The sequence below is a fragment of the Nematolebias whitei genome, chromosome 22 (assembly GCF_014905685.2).
Source record: "Nematolebias whitei isolate Nwh7 chromosome 22, NemWhi1, whole genome shotgun sequence".
In the NCBI taxonomy this organism is placed as follows: Eukaryota; Metazoa; Chordata; class Actinopteri; order Cyprinodontiformes; family Rivulidae; genus Nematolebias; species Nematolebias whitei.
The window spans coordinates 1,625,046-1,638,266 of record NC_056519.1 but is presented as its reverse complement, the minus strand read 5'-3'; the positions used below and the strand labels follow the sequence as shown (position 1 = coordinate 1,638,266).

Below are 13,221 nucleotides of genomic sequence, written 5' to 3'. Positions count from 1 at the left end.
ATGTGGCACTTTGCGCCCTCTGGTGGTGCATGTGGCACTTTGCGCCCCCTGGTGGTTGCTGTGGTACTACAGGTCAATCCCAGAAAAGGCTTTCTAGCTAATTACTGTACTACTAATAATGATAATAATGTCATCACAATGTCAGCACTGTATGTTTCCATACAATGGCGAAATTAGTCTCTGCATTTAACCCATCCACCACCAGGTGGTGCAGTGGGCAGCTATTGAAAGCACCCGGGGGCATTTTGGGGATGAGGTGTGCTGCCCAGACACACCACGTGATATGTAGTGACTGGGGATCGAAACTGGGACTTTCGGGTCCCAAGCCGGCTGCCCTGCCTCTACACCATCTCGACCCCCAAATACTGGTACTGGTGTATGGATTGCAATTTTCTTAAATAAAATAATACAAACATGAATGCAAACATGAAAAATAGATTGTAAACAATTTTAAATCGTTATCAGGTTTATATGGAAAATGAATTAATATTTATTCTAAACCATTTTAATGTTAATTGTTGTCATCATTCTTTGTTGAAATCAGGTCTCTTGTAAATGAGTCCTCGGGGGTTGAATGAATGCTATGAAATCATTTGTAAAATAGTTCTTCAACCTGTCACACAAGCAGGTGGTTCTGGGCCCATTTCATCTTACAGAGCTCATCTGTAGGTTGGATGGTGGCGGCTCGGTTCTGATCCGACGGTTCTTCTCCGGAGCGCAGGAGGAACTGGAGCACCACTTCGTGTTCCTCAAGCTGATGTTTCTTGATGTGACACGGCTCTGAACGTGCGCGGCCTTTTCTCCAGACATCAGGTGGAGGTTTAAACGTCAACTCACGCCCGTTCTTCAGCGGGCGACACAGAAACACACCGGAAAAAAACACTTTAGCTTTTAGCTAGCCTTTTGCTACTTTAGCATTTTGCTCTTTTTGAGCTTTTAGCCATCGTGAACGACTTTGATGAAATCTGACAAACTGGTTGAAACTCTTTCAGTTCTTCCACGTGCTTTATCGTGACATGTTTATTGTCTGTTGGTCGTTTGGAGACATCTGTCCCTCCTGTTCCAGTTCCTGGACCTTTTCTCTGTCCTCGTCTTCGTCTGACTTGAAGGCGTGGATCATGTCTCCGTCCCCCTGGACTCCTGAGGCGTGTCCTCCGGTGTCCCTGCATTGACCTCCTGGTCGGAGGCTAAACGTGTCGTTGAGCTCGTTTCATGGTTTCTTTCGTTGCTCTTAGCTGTGGGTTGACGTCCTGATGACCGGCGATAGCTGAAACCTGACGGCCGTCCCCTCTGAGGACACGTTGGACCTGCGATGTCTCCTGGAGCGGGTCTCTGCAGCTTCATGGTGGTCACATCTGAAAACTTTAAGGAATTGTTTAGTTTTCTTTTATTTACAGTTTAGAGACATGAATGAGGTTAATGACCTTTTTAAAAACAACTTCACCTAAAAAACAGAAACTGGTCAAATCAAAATGGCCGACACATTTATCTACTGGTCCACAAGAAGAACAGGAAGTTGGAATTTTATTCTAGAAAAATCCAAGCTATGACAGTGTCAGACTCTTATTTTGAAGATAATTTTTAGGCTTTACTCTGAAACTCCAGATTCGAATCTCTTCCTGTTTGCTTGTCAGCGCTGTTTGTTCTGAAATCAAAGATCCTGCAGAACCTTTGATCCAGATCTTCAGGATTTTAAAATTAGGTCCAAACTGATCAATGGAGGCGACCATCTCCAAAATTAAAACAAACATCTACCCAGAACATGCTGGTTGCCATGGTGATTCCCACCTTTTCTGAAGAGCGGAGGGAGGAGGCGGAGATTACAGCCCCTCTCTGTATCAGATAGACAGAACCACAGAGTAAAAAGTGAGCCTCAGACCAACGGTCTCTGTATGAAAACTAGAACTTGTTGACCTGTGAGCAGCAGGAGGTTCTGACGGTACCACAGGTTCTGTTTGATGGTTCTACAGGGTCTGATGGAGGACATACGACATTCACTTCCTGTTTGGAAGCTCAGACTCAGTGGAGTTTGGGTGTGTGACCTCTGACCTTTGAGAGGACACCATCAGTCTCCAGCAGAGACACTGGGTGGACGGAGACAGAAAGACTGAAGACATGAAGAAGAAGAGGAAAGATTGTCTCCCATGTGACGTCATGAGACTGGAACCAGAACATTCTGTGTCCCGTCAGTCCAGTCCTCCATGGTCACCTGTGGTTGTGCAAACAGAACTTCAGTCATGGACAGTCCAACTTCCTGTGACCCGTTTGGACTCTGCTGGTTCTGAAGGCTCCGGTGCAGGTCCAAACAGGACTGGGACGTCAGTTTTTTCTCTGTCCTAAAATGTTCTGCTTCTTCTTCCTGACTGAGATGCATGTTCTGAAGACGTGTTTTGGATCATGGATGAGTCAACGTGTCTGGATTTAGATATTCAGACTGAAATCTGATTTTTCAAAATAAAACCGACAGTCTTCCACCCCCAGCCCTTCATGGCTCTAATAATAGCTCCCTGAAGTCGGGCCCAGCGGTCCCCCAGGGGCCATGTGTTGGACTTGAAGGGCACAGCGTGAGTCGGCCCCCCTCCCTGCGTGCTGCAGGGCTATAAATTGCTGGAGTCAGGTATTATGTAAGCTTCCCGTGTTTATGAATGAGGGCTGGGGGGCGGGGTTACATTCATAAGTGTGGCTGCAGCTGCTGCTTTAGTCCCTCGCTCATGTGAGAGCGTCATAAAACTCTGAATAAGACTGAAAAATTATGATTTCTTTTCAGAAATCATGTACTTCACTGGGGGGGGGGCACTAAAGTTTAGATGATGATGGATGTTGAGATTTATTGAGAGTCCTATGTTTCTGCAGAAACATTTGTCCATCATTAAAAATGTATTTACATAATAACTGTTAATACCTAACCTATGACAAGACCTTTAACATCTTATTATCTGTTCATTAATATTCTATAATGTGACTGTTAATGACTTAACTGTTTATTAATATTCTATAATGTGACTGTTAAGAGTCTTATTATCTGTTTATCATTAATCTGTGACAGACTGTTAGTCTTATTATCTGTTTATTAATATTCTATAATATGACTGTTAATGACTTAACTGTTTATTAATATTCTATAATCTGACTGTTAACATCTTATTAACTGTTTATTAATATTCTATAATATGACTGTTAACATCTTATTATCTGTTTATTAATATTCTATAATATGACTGTTAACATCTTATTAACTGATTATTAATATTCTATAATGTGACTGTTAACATCTTATTATCTGTTCATTAATATTCTATAATGTGACTGTTAAGTCTTATTATCTGTTTATCATTAATCTGTGACAGACTGTTAGTCTTATTATCTGTTCATTAATATTCTATAATGCGACTGTTAATGACTTAACTGTTTATTAATATTCTATAATCTGACTGTTAACATCTTATTAACTGTTTATTAATATTCTATAATCTGACTGTTAACATCTTATTAACTGATTATTAATATTCTATAATGTGACTGTTAATAACTTATTATCTGTTCATTAATATTTCATAATGCGACTGTTAATGACTTAACTGTTTATTAATATTCTATACTTGACAGTGAGCATGTTATTCTTCTGTTGTTCTGCAGCGTCTGCAGACGCTCTAAACGTTTTGTTCCGAGGGTTCTTCCATGTTCTTCTGATGTGAGGGACGACAGAAGAGCTCCAGCAGCTGATTGGCTCTGCTGTCGGAGGAGAACGATGCTGAAAGCCTCTTCTTCACAGAGAGTTTCCGTTTGCTTTAATGAGGCTTTTAAAGCTCCATCTTCAGTTTCAGAAGCATTTGTAACCCGACACCCGGCTGATGATGCGGCGGCGTCCTGACCGGATCATGTGACCACGCAGAGGCGGCTCTGGTGACGTCATGGTGTCCATCTGTGTGTTCAGCTGTTTCCCGCTCAGGTTCTCAGATGTTCACATGATGCCACCTCGTCTGGTTTTCACAGGATTTCATGCTTCCCTGCACACGAGAGCGTGTGTCGTCCAGCTGCGGTCGTCCCCCGGGCTTGGACCGTCGGCTCTGAGCAGTGCTGACTTTTCACAAACTGATGAGGAACCCACTCAAGAGAGCGAACGACCAGAAACCATCAAAAATCAAACCAGAGGACTCCAAATACCTAAGAACGTGTACCACATCTGATCCAGAACAAGTTCTACTGACACTGGACTGAACAGAACCTCAGAGCTCCTCACTCAGTGAAGTCTCAGTGGAGCATGATCCAAAGGTCAAAGGTCACGGTGCGTCTGTTCTGTAGAGGCCGGCTGTAACTGTAGTGTGGAGGAATGGAGGCGTGGACCAGGAGCCGGGCCAGCTGTCGGACTTTACAGGACCAATATAGTTTGTCCTTCATGGGGACCAAGGATGTCCTGCTCAGTCCACAGAGGACGTCCTGCTCAGTCCACAGAGGACGTCCTGCTCAGTCCACAGAGGACGTCCTGCTCAGTCCACAGCTGTCCCCTTCAGGCTCCATCACAAACTGACTCATTGTTAACATTTCAGCTCCTCCATGTGCTCAGGGTCCAACCACACAGAAGGACCAGTTCTCACAGAACCGGACCTTTATCGGGGTCCAACCACACAGAAGGACCGGTTCTGTGAGAACCGGACCTTCTGCTGTGCATAAAATGAATATAACTGTTGTGGTAGTAGCTGAGAGTCATCCCCTGCATATTCTCTGAAGGTTATGTGAATACTCTGCAAGTACTCCTGTAAATATCACTGCTAGTACTCCTGTACTGTTAGTATTCCATAGGTACACTCAGTACAAACCTCTAAGCACTCTAAAACTACACCTTATAAGCATTTTTGTAGGTACTTTACAAAGTACTTACGTAGGTAACGCTATAGGTATCGCTAAGTACTTTTGTTAGTATTACCATGAGTACCAGGTAAATCGTGTATTGATGTTGAAGTATTGATAGTTAGTCGTACTGTTTGTGTATTTTCTTCTGTTTAATCTATGATGTGTGTCCTTGTGGTCTTCTGCTTAGTCTTTGTGTCCTCCTTCATGTCACTGGTCCTCAGTGAGTTGTTGCTCCTCCCTCCTGCCCCGCCCACTCACACCTGTCCCTCGTCCATCACAGCTGCAGACACTTCTCTCATCAGCCTCTGTCTTTCTATTCGTTTGGTTTTCAGCTGAGCGTTGTTGTCATGTTTAACCTGCACCTCCTCGTGTCTCCTCGTACCTCATGTCTCCTCATACTTCATGTAGCTCCTGGTGTCTCCTCGTACCTCATGTAGCTCCTGGTGTCTCCTCACACTTCATGTAGCTCCTGGTGTCTCCTCATACCTCATGTAGCTCCTGGTGTCTCCTCATACCTCATGTAGCTCCTGTTGTCTCCTCGTGCCTCATGTCTCCTCATACCTCATGTAGCTCCTCGTGTCTCCTCGTACTTCATGTAGCTCCTGGTGTCTCCTCGTACCTCATGTAGCTTCTGGTGTCTCCTCATACCTCATGTAGCTTCTGGTGTCTCCTCGTACTTCATGTCGCTCCTGGTGTCTCCTCGTACCTCATGTAGCTCCTGGTGTCTCCTCGTACCTCATGTAGCTCCTCGTGTCTCCTCGCAGCTCCTCATGTTGGTCCTCAGTTGTGTAGTTTTGTTGCTCCTTTAGTTGTGACCTCCTCGAGCTGATCTGCAGGAGTTCACAGGATTTAAATCTCAACGTTTGGGTTTAGTTTGTAATAAATTGTTTTTAATGTTGCAGCAGCAGCTGATGTGACTTGTTATTTGTTGATTCAATCATTTTTAAATTGTATTTTAGTTTTGAATCTGAGTCAACGTCCGACCGTTCCGTTCCATCCAACGGGTTCTGTTCCTTCAGCTAACCTTTCGGACCAGACCGGTCGTTAAACAGCTGCAGCTCCGGAGCCTCACAGCCGAACTTCACCTCATTTCTTATTATCGGCATCTTTGGAGATTAAAGACGGAAAGTTTAGCATCAAACTGAGAGAAGTCATGAAGGGTGAGAATAAAATTAGATCTCATGGACGAGGAACAAGAAATATAAAAACTCCTGGAAGTAAAAACGTCCTCTGGACACGTAAATAACATTTATAACGATTTAAAGTCGTGGGAGGTTCAGCTGAAAACCTGCACCAGATCTTTTCATCTAAGAGTTGTCTTTAATAAACTAAGAAAAGTTTTTGAATCTGAACATTTTAGCAGGAACGTTTTTAACTCTGACCTCATGTAAACAGAAAAACTCAGCCTGACTCTGAAACTTCAACTCACTCAGACTTTTATTTTGAAAGATTTATTTTGAAACTTCAGACCTCTTCCTGTCTACTCTGAGTTTCTGAAAATCCTGCAGAGGGTTTAATGTAATTCAAAGTTCGGCTCAGGACATGTTGTGGTCCCAGAACAAAGAAGAAGCTGCTGAGTCACTGGTTGCCATGGTGATTACCTCCTTTTCTGTGTAGCTGAGGAAGGAGGCGGAGCTTATAGCCACTTTATTCACCAGACAAAAACAACAAATATTAATGTATAAACCTGTAAGTTGTTTGTGAACCTTGTCGACCCGGGAGCGTCGGATGGTTCTGATGGAACCAGGTCCTTTCTGATGTTTCCTCAGGACATGAAGCGCGTCAGAACTTTAACAGCTCACTCCAACCAGAACATCCTGAGGTCAGATCATTTCTGTTTCATGTCTGTGTGTCGTTTTTAATAAAAACTGTCATTTTAAAGCAAAGATCCAGTGGTTGGTTCTGAAGAAACTGAAGCCTCGAACCAAACTGAATGAAAACGGCGTTTATTTGGACACAAGCTGAAGTGTTTTTTCTCGTTCAGGTGTTTTAACGGTTCAAAATGGCTGCATATTGGACTGAATCAGTGATTTAACTCAAAACATACAAGTTTATAAAAGTTGGAATTATTGAGCTGAGCGTTAACGGTTGACGGTTCCTCAGAGGTCTTCAGGGTGGAGACCGCGGCCCTTGTTGTTCTTATTGCTGACCCCACCCACCTCCACCCCCCACGGTTTACCTTAGGTGGGCGGGTCGTACCTCGTTTACGACAGAATCAGCGCCCATGCTTAGACGTTTGGATGACTCTCAGCTACTACCACACAGGAGCAGTCAGAGTTGAGTGAGTTGTAGCCATTTGTGTTTGAGGTTGATTAGATGTGGCGGCCATTTTGAATCAGGTTGACTTTAACCATTAACCACTGGTTACTTTCTGAGATTCTAGTTTAAGTCCATCTCGTGGCGTTAAAGAATAAGCTGTCTAACTGAATAAAACAGTCAAATGTAACTAATTACAATAAACAGCAACATTTCATATATTTAGTTATATTTATTAAATGAATGTATTTATGATGTATTCAAACTAATGGTCTGTTTGGGTCAGACCGCCTTCCTGTTGCCATGGTAACTGCGGGATATTTACACGCAGTCTGTCACAAACTGTTCTCGGGTTAAACATGAGGTTCGGTTCGGTCCACTGTTCTCAACTCAGATCTGCTGGAGACCCACAGAGGAACCGGACCGACCCACAGGGGAGGCCCAGGGGGTCCAAGTCCCGGCGGGGGAGGGGGGGATGCTTAAACACAGCAAACCGCCCCCCTCCCCTGTCAGGAGGTCCTGTTCGACCCGCAGCCGGTACTGTAGCTCCAACTGTTCTGTACAGTGTGTCTGCATTGCGTCGAACTCCCCCCTCCTCCCTCCTCCTCCTCCTCCTCCTCCTCTCGCCCTCCCTCTCTCCTCACTTTCCCTCCTCATGAAATCCTGCAATATGCTTCCAAATTAGCGGACCGGTTCGGTTCTGCTCAGCCCTGCGCCTGTTTTTCTCCTCGTTTTGCTGCTTTGTGCTGATGCTGCAGATCTTCATCTTCCTCCTCTTCCTCCTCAGCATGATTCTGAAAAATGTCAGTCGGGATTTTCTCCTCCTCCTCCTGCTCCTGCTCGGATTGACGCTGAAAGCCAACACCAAGAGGATGTGGACCGAGACAACATGCTGCATTAATATTTCACCGCTCCTGTAAAGAGATATTAAAGCTCGCGCTGCGCACTCGGAGGTGCGCCGAGGGAGGACATCTGCAGCTCTTCAGCTCAGGTAGGTCTCATCTCAGACCTCAGGATGGTTCTCTTCCTCCGCCTGAGAGGAGAGGAAACTTACTGCGGTAAAACCAGCAGCTGCCACTCCTGCAGGATCTCTGCTTCACCATGAAAAACAAGGAGAACCTGTCATGATGAAGATCTGTGTTCCTGTTTGTTTCTGTCGTTCAGGTGGAGAACCAAGAGAACGCTGAGCTCAGAGATGAAGATGGAGGCTCTGCACATCTCCTGCCATCAGTAGGAGCTCCAACCTCCTCCCCACAAACACCACCTGCACATCCTTCTCCTGTCCGACCCCCCAGGAAGGATGACTGTGGTGTCAACGGAGAACATGGACGAGACCTCCACCCTGCCGGGCCACCCGCAGGACCCCTACCCGCCCGACGACGATCACAACGACCACGACTGCTGCGAGCGAGTGGTCATCAACATCTCCGGGCTGCGCTTCGAGACCCAGCTGAAGACCCTCGCCCAGTTCCCAGAAACGCTCCTTGGGAACCCCAAGAAGCGGATGCGCTACTTCGACCCGTTAAGAAACGAGTATTTCTTTGACCGGAACCGACCGAGTTTTGACGCCATTTTGTACTATTACCAGTCTGGGGGTAGGCTGCGACGGCCAGTTAACGTCCCTCTGGACATGTTCTCTGAGGAGATTAAGTTCTATGAACTTGGCGCGGAGGCAATGGAGAAGTTTCGTGAGGACGAGGGATTTATCCGTGAAGAGGAACGACCTCTGCCAGAGAAGGAGTTCCAGCGGCAGATTTGGCTCCTCTTTGAGCATCCGGAGAGCTCGGGGCCTGCCCGAGGGATTGCCATCGTCTCTGTGATGGTCATTCTTATTTCCATAGTCATATTTTGTTTGGAAACTTTACCGGAGCTGAAGGAGGATCCGAGTGACCGGATGCACGTGGTGGGGAACACCACAGTGTATTACAAAGCCAACTTCCTGACAGACCCTTTCTTTGTGGTGGAGACGCTGTGTATCATCTGGTTCTCCTTTGAGTTGATAGTACGGTTCTTCGCTTGCCCCAGCAAGGCAGCATTCTTCAAAAACATGATGAACACTATCGACATTGTGGCTATAATCCCGTACTTCATCACCCTTGGCACGGAGCTGGCTGATGACCAAGGCAACAGGGAGGGCAGGGGAGGAGGCGAACAGGCAACCTCTTTGGCTATTCTCAGGGTAATCCGTCTGGTGAGGGTGTTCCGGATCTTTAAACTGTCCCGACACTCCAAAGGGCTACAGATTCTGGGGCAGACTCTGAAGGCGAGTATGAGAGAGCTGGGGCTGCTCATTTTCTTCCTCTTCATTGGCGTGATTTTGTTTTCCAGTGCCGTTTACTTTGCTGAAGCAGAAGAGAAAGAGTCCTTCTTCACCAGCATCCCAGATGCTTTCTGGTGGGCCGTGGTGTCCATGACAACAGTTGGCTATGGGGACATGTACCCCGTGACCATCGGAGGGAAGATTGTGGGCTCGCTGTGTGCCATAGCTGGTGTGCTGACCATTGCACTGCCGGTGCCGGTCATCGTGTCCAACTTCAACTACTTCTACCACCGGGAGACGGAGGGCGAGGAGCAGGCACAGCTGCTCAACATCAGCAACCAGAATTTGGTGTCTGAAACCAACTCGAGCCGCCGCAGCTCCTCGGTGGTCAGCAAGTCGGAGTACATGGAGATCGACGAGGACTTGAACAACAGCATAGATAACTTTAGGGAAGCAAACCTTCGAACTGCCAACTGCACGGCGCCGAGCCAGAACTGTGTGAACCGAGCCAAGCTGCTGACAGATGTGTGAAGCAGAGCTTGATGCACGGTTGTACATATTGTAGAAATCTGGATGCTTTATCTCCATCAGTGCTTTTTATTCCTACTCTCTGCTTGGTTCTTCACAAGGTATAAAGACTTTGACGCTCAAACAGAACCCGCGAGACGAGCAGGTGTTGGCAGCTTGAAGAACACGACTTCATTTTACAACTTGAACCCTCAAATCATCTGATGTATCTGAGGACTTTATGTATTTTAAAGTTAGACCTTTCAGCCATGGTCTGAGAGATCCTGGTTTAGTATCCTGGACGACCCCCCAGACCTGTTACAAAACCATTTAATTTTTTCACTTTTACATTCCATAAATTTAAGGGTTAGTCCATGAGTTTTACGAGCTAACTTGATCTATTTTGGTCTAGAGACAGGCTTAGTTAGATCTAGTATTGGTTCTAGTATCCTGGACAACCCAGTGAAAGCAGAACCAGATTGAGTTCAGATAAACATTTAAATTCAAGACCTGAACACTGAATTTATCAAAGACGTTCCATATTACTAAAGGGGTGCTCCACCAGTTTTACACTTAAGTTCAAGTGTTTTGATCGGAAGTCGAGCTTCAGGTGCAACAAGTCCTGGTTTAGTTTACTGGACTGGTCTGTGATGGGTTCTGACCAGCTTCCTAAAGTTTAGAAAGCATTTTCTAAAATCAGAAACTTTAATTGTCAGAAATGTTATAAAATAAAAGGCTTCATGTCCAGAGACATGTTCAAGGATCCCGGGCAAGCCCCCCAAAACATTAAGAAAACCATGAAGTTAAAATTAAAACTTGAAAATTTTAGTTGTTTCTTAAAACATTGAAGGGATCTCCATTGGTCCACGGAGGTTAATCTTTCTGATCCAGAGTCGACCTTTAAATGATCCTGGTTTTACATCCAGAACCAGTTCCGCCATGTTTAGCAACGAAAAACTTTTTGAAACTGTTGAATGTTTTGTCAAAAACCTACAAAGATTTACTTCTTATCAGGTTTTTGATCGAGGCACGCCTCCAGTACCCCAGACCCTGTCCCCCCCAGACCCCACCCTCATAGTTTTAATCTGGCTTGAAGATTTGGGGAAACAATGTTATATAAATTAAAAACTAAACAGGAAATCTAGAAAATGCAATGCAGAAGTTGAGGTGTAACATCAAAAGCAGTACCCCCCCCCCCCATACCTTGTCCCCGTCCCCGTCTCCAGACAGGTCGTATTTCTAAAAGCACTCAGCGTTTGTTTAAAAACAGCATTTAGTGTATAAATAATACATGGCACGTGGGAGGATGTTTGTTCTAAAGCAGAAAGAGCCCAGTTGCATTCTGGGAAGTGTAGTGTTGTAGCTGTTGTTTGGCGTTCTTCCATGATTTTAACTTTGTGATATGTTGGTAGTAAAACTGTGGAGCGCCTCTTTATTAAAACTGATTCACTCCAACATCGTGCTGCCGAAACAGACTGCCACCTTTAAATCGTTAAGCTCAGAGGATTATAAACAATCTGAAATGGTTCAACTACGGGCAGAATCTGGAGAGATTAGAGTTGTGGGTATGGCTCATTAAAGCACCTTATATTATCTTTAAAAAGTCAAATATGCAACGTTTGAAAAGATGGAATATTAATAATGAACGAAGGAATTTATTGAATTTTCATGGATCCTGCTGACGCCCGCCAGACTCACCGGTCAGGACTGAAACACAAACTGCTCCGAGGACGTGCTTCCTGTTGAAGCAGCACATTCTGAGTGGATTACAGTTCTGGTTTGGATCCAGAAGAACCTTTGGAAACCCGACCGGGGCTTTTTCAGGCACTTTATGAGAAGCAAACAGGAAGTGTCCGACCTGCTGCTGGAGGTTTAGTGTCTGACGCCATGCAACGCTCCTTTATATCAACGCATGTGGAGACTCCTTCCTGTCTGATGTCCGCATGCACACAACGTTACCTCATCTCACCTCCTCCTCCTCCTCCTCCTCCTCCTCCTCCTCCTCCTCCTCCTGGAGCCTGTGTTCTCACCTGAAGTGCTCGGGCTGTTTGTCCATGATCGGAGCATTGATGTGTTGAATGTCTGATCCTGAACCGCTCCGACCCACGTGTACTCCGTGCATGACATCAGTATTAAAATGCTTGCAGTGGTGGCGGGAACTTTAGAGGAGGATGAAGATGATTCTTGTTGTCAGGCTTTCCACAGGAAAACGTGCATGAGGGAGCCAGTTAAACACTTAAAAATGATATTTCACAGTTTCATCCTCCTCTTTTTATTCCCTTAGAGCTTTAACCGTTGACGAGGGACTGCATGACCTGAAGGAGCTTGACGACGAGAAGCAGATTACTATTTAAAGTAGAGATATTTCTGAAATGATGTTCTGGTGCCTTGAACCCGTCTTGTTACAGAATGGACTGAAGTGCCTCCGGTTAGAGCCACAGGCAGGAGTTTCCATCCTCTGCTCAGGAACACCTCACATTAAACATCCGTTCTTTCAACTCTGGGATGGTTCTACAACTTCAACAACTTTTCTCTACAAACATCTAAACACATCCATAAACTCCCACTGATACTTGGCTAAACGCCTCTCAGCTGGTGTCTCCATCAACAAGGTTCTGGTGGAGTTCTGGAGGCTATCGGACCGCTCTTCTTTCAGACAGAAGGTAGAGTTCAGTTGAACTGATCCACTTCCTGTCAGCTTTTACCAGAGTCCAGTTTTCAACCAGGCTGAGGTCAGGGCTTCAAGTTGGCCCGATTGACCCAGTCAGAGACCGGTTCCGATGTGTGCTTGGAATCATGGTTCTGTTAGACCTAACTGGGTCCAGGTTCTGCCCAGCCCATAGCGTCTCTGAGTTCATCCATGTGATTCGACAGAACGCTAGATCAGAGAACATCCTGTGAACGTTGAGTCAGCTTCATGACTGCTGCATCCTTCATCTATTTTAGCTGTTCATACATCAAAACATTCGGCTCGTTCAGCCGATGGGTGCTGTGACTTTTGAGTTTGGTTAATTTGATCTTTTTTCAAAATATTTAACTTTATTTACACAGTTCTCCATAGAAATTCATACAAATCTGTTCAGTTCAGCTGTCTTTCAGCTGTCTTTCAGCAGTCTTTTAGCGGTTATTTAGCAGTTATTAAGCAGTCTTTCAGCTGTCATTGAGCAGTCTTTCAGCAGTTTTTCAGCAGTCTTTCAGCTGTCATTCAGCTGTCATTCAGCAGTCTTTCAGCAGTCTGTCAGCTGTCATTCAGCAGTTATTATTCAGTCTAGCAGTCGTTCAGCAGTCTTTCAGCAGTCGTTCAGCAGTCGTTCAGCAGTCTTTCAGCAGTTGTTCAGCAGTCTTTC

At 45.4% G+C, this 13,221-nt stretch overlaps 1 protein-coding gene across 1 annotated transcript; it reads left to right on the top strand.

The window, feature by feature from the left end:
- The first annotated feature begins 8,288 nt into the window (after window positions 1–8,288).
- Window positions 8,289–9,898, top strand: kcna1b (potassium voltage-gated channel, shaker-related subfamily, member 1b). Its single transcript, XM_037695847.1, has one exon. The coding sequence runs from the start codon at window positions 8,408–8,410 to the stop codon at window positions 9,896–9,898; it is 1,491 nt and encodes a 496-aa protein (XP_037551775.1). The 5' UTR covers window positions 8,289–8,407.
- Window positions 9,899–13,221: the final 3,323 nt, after the last annotated feature.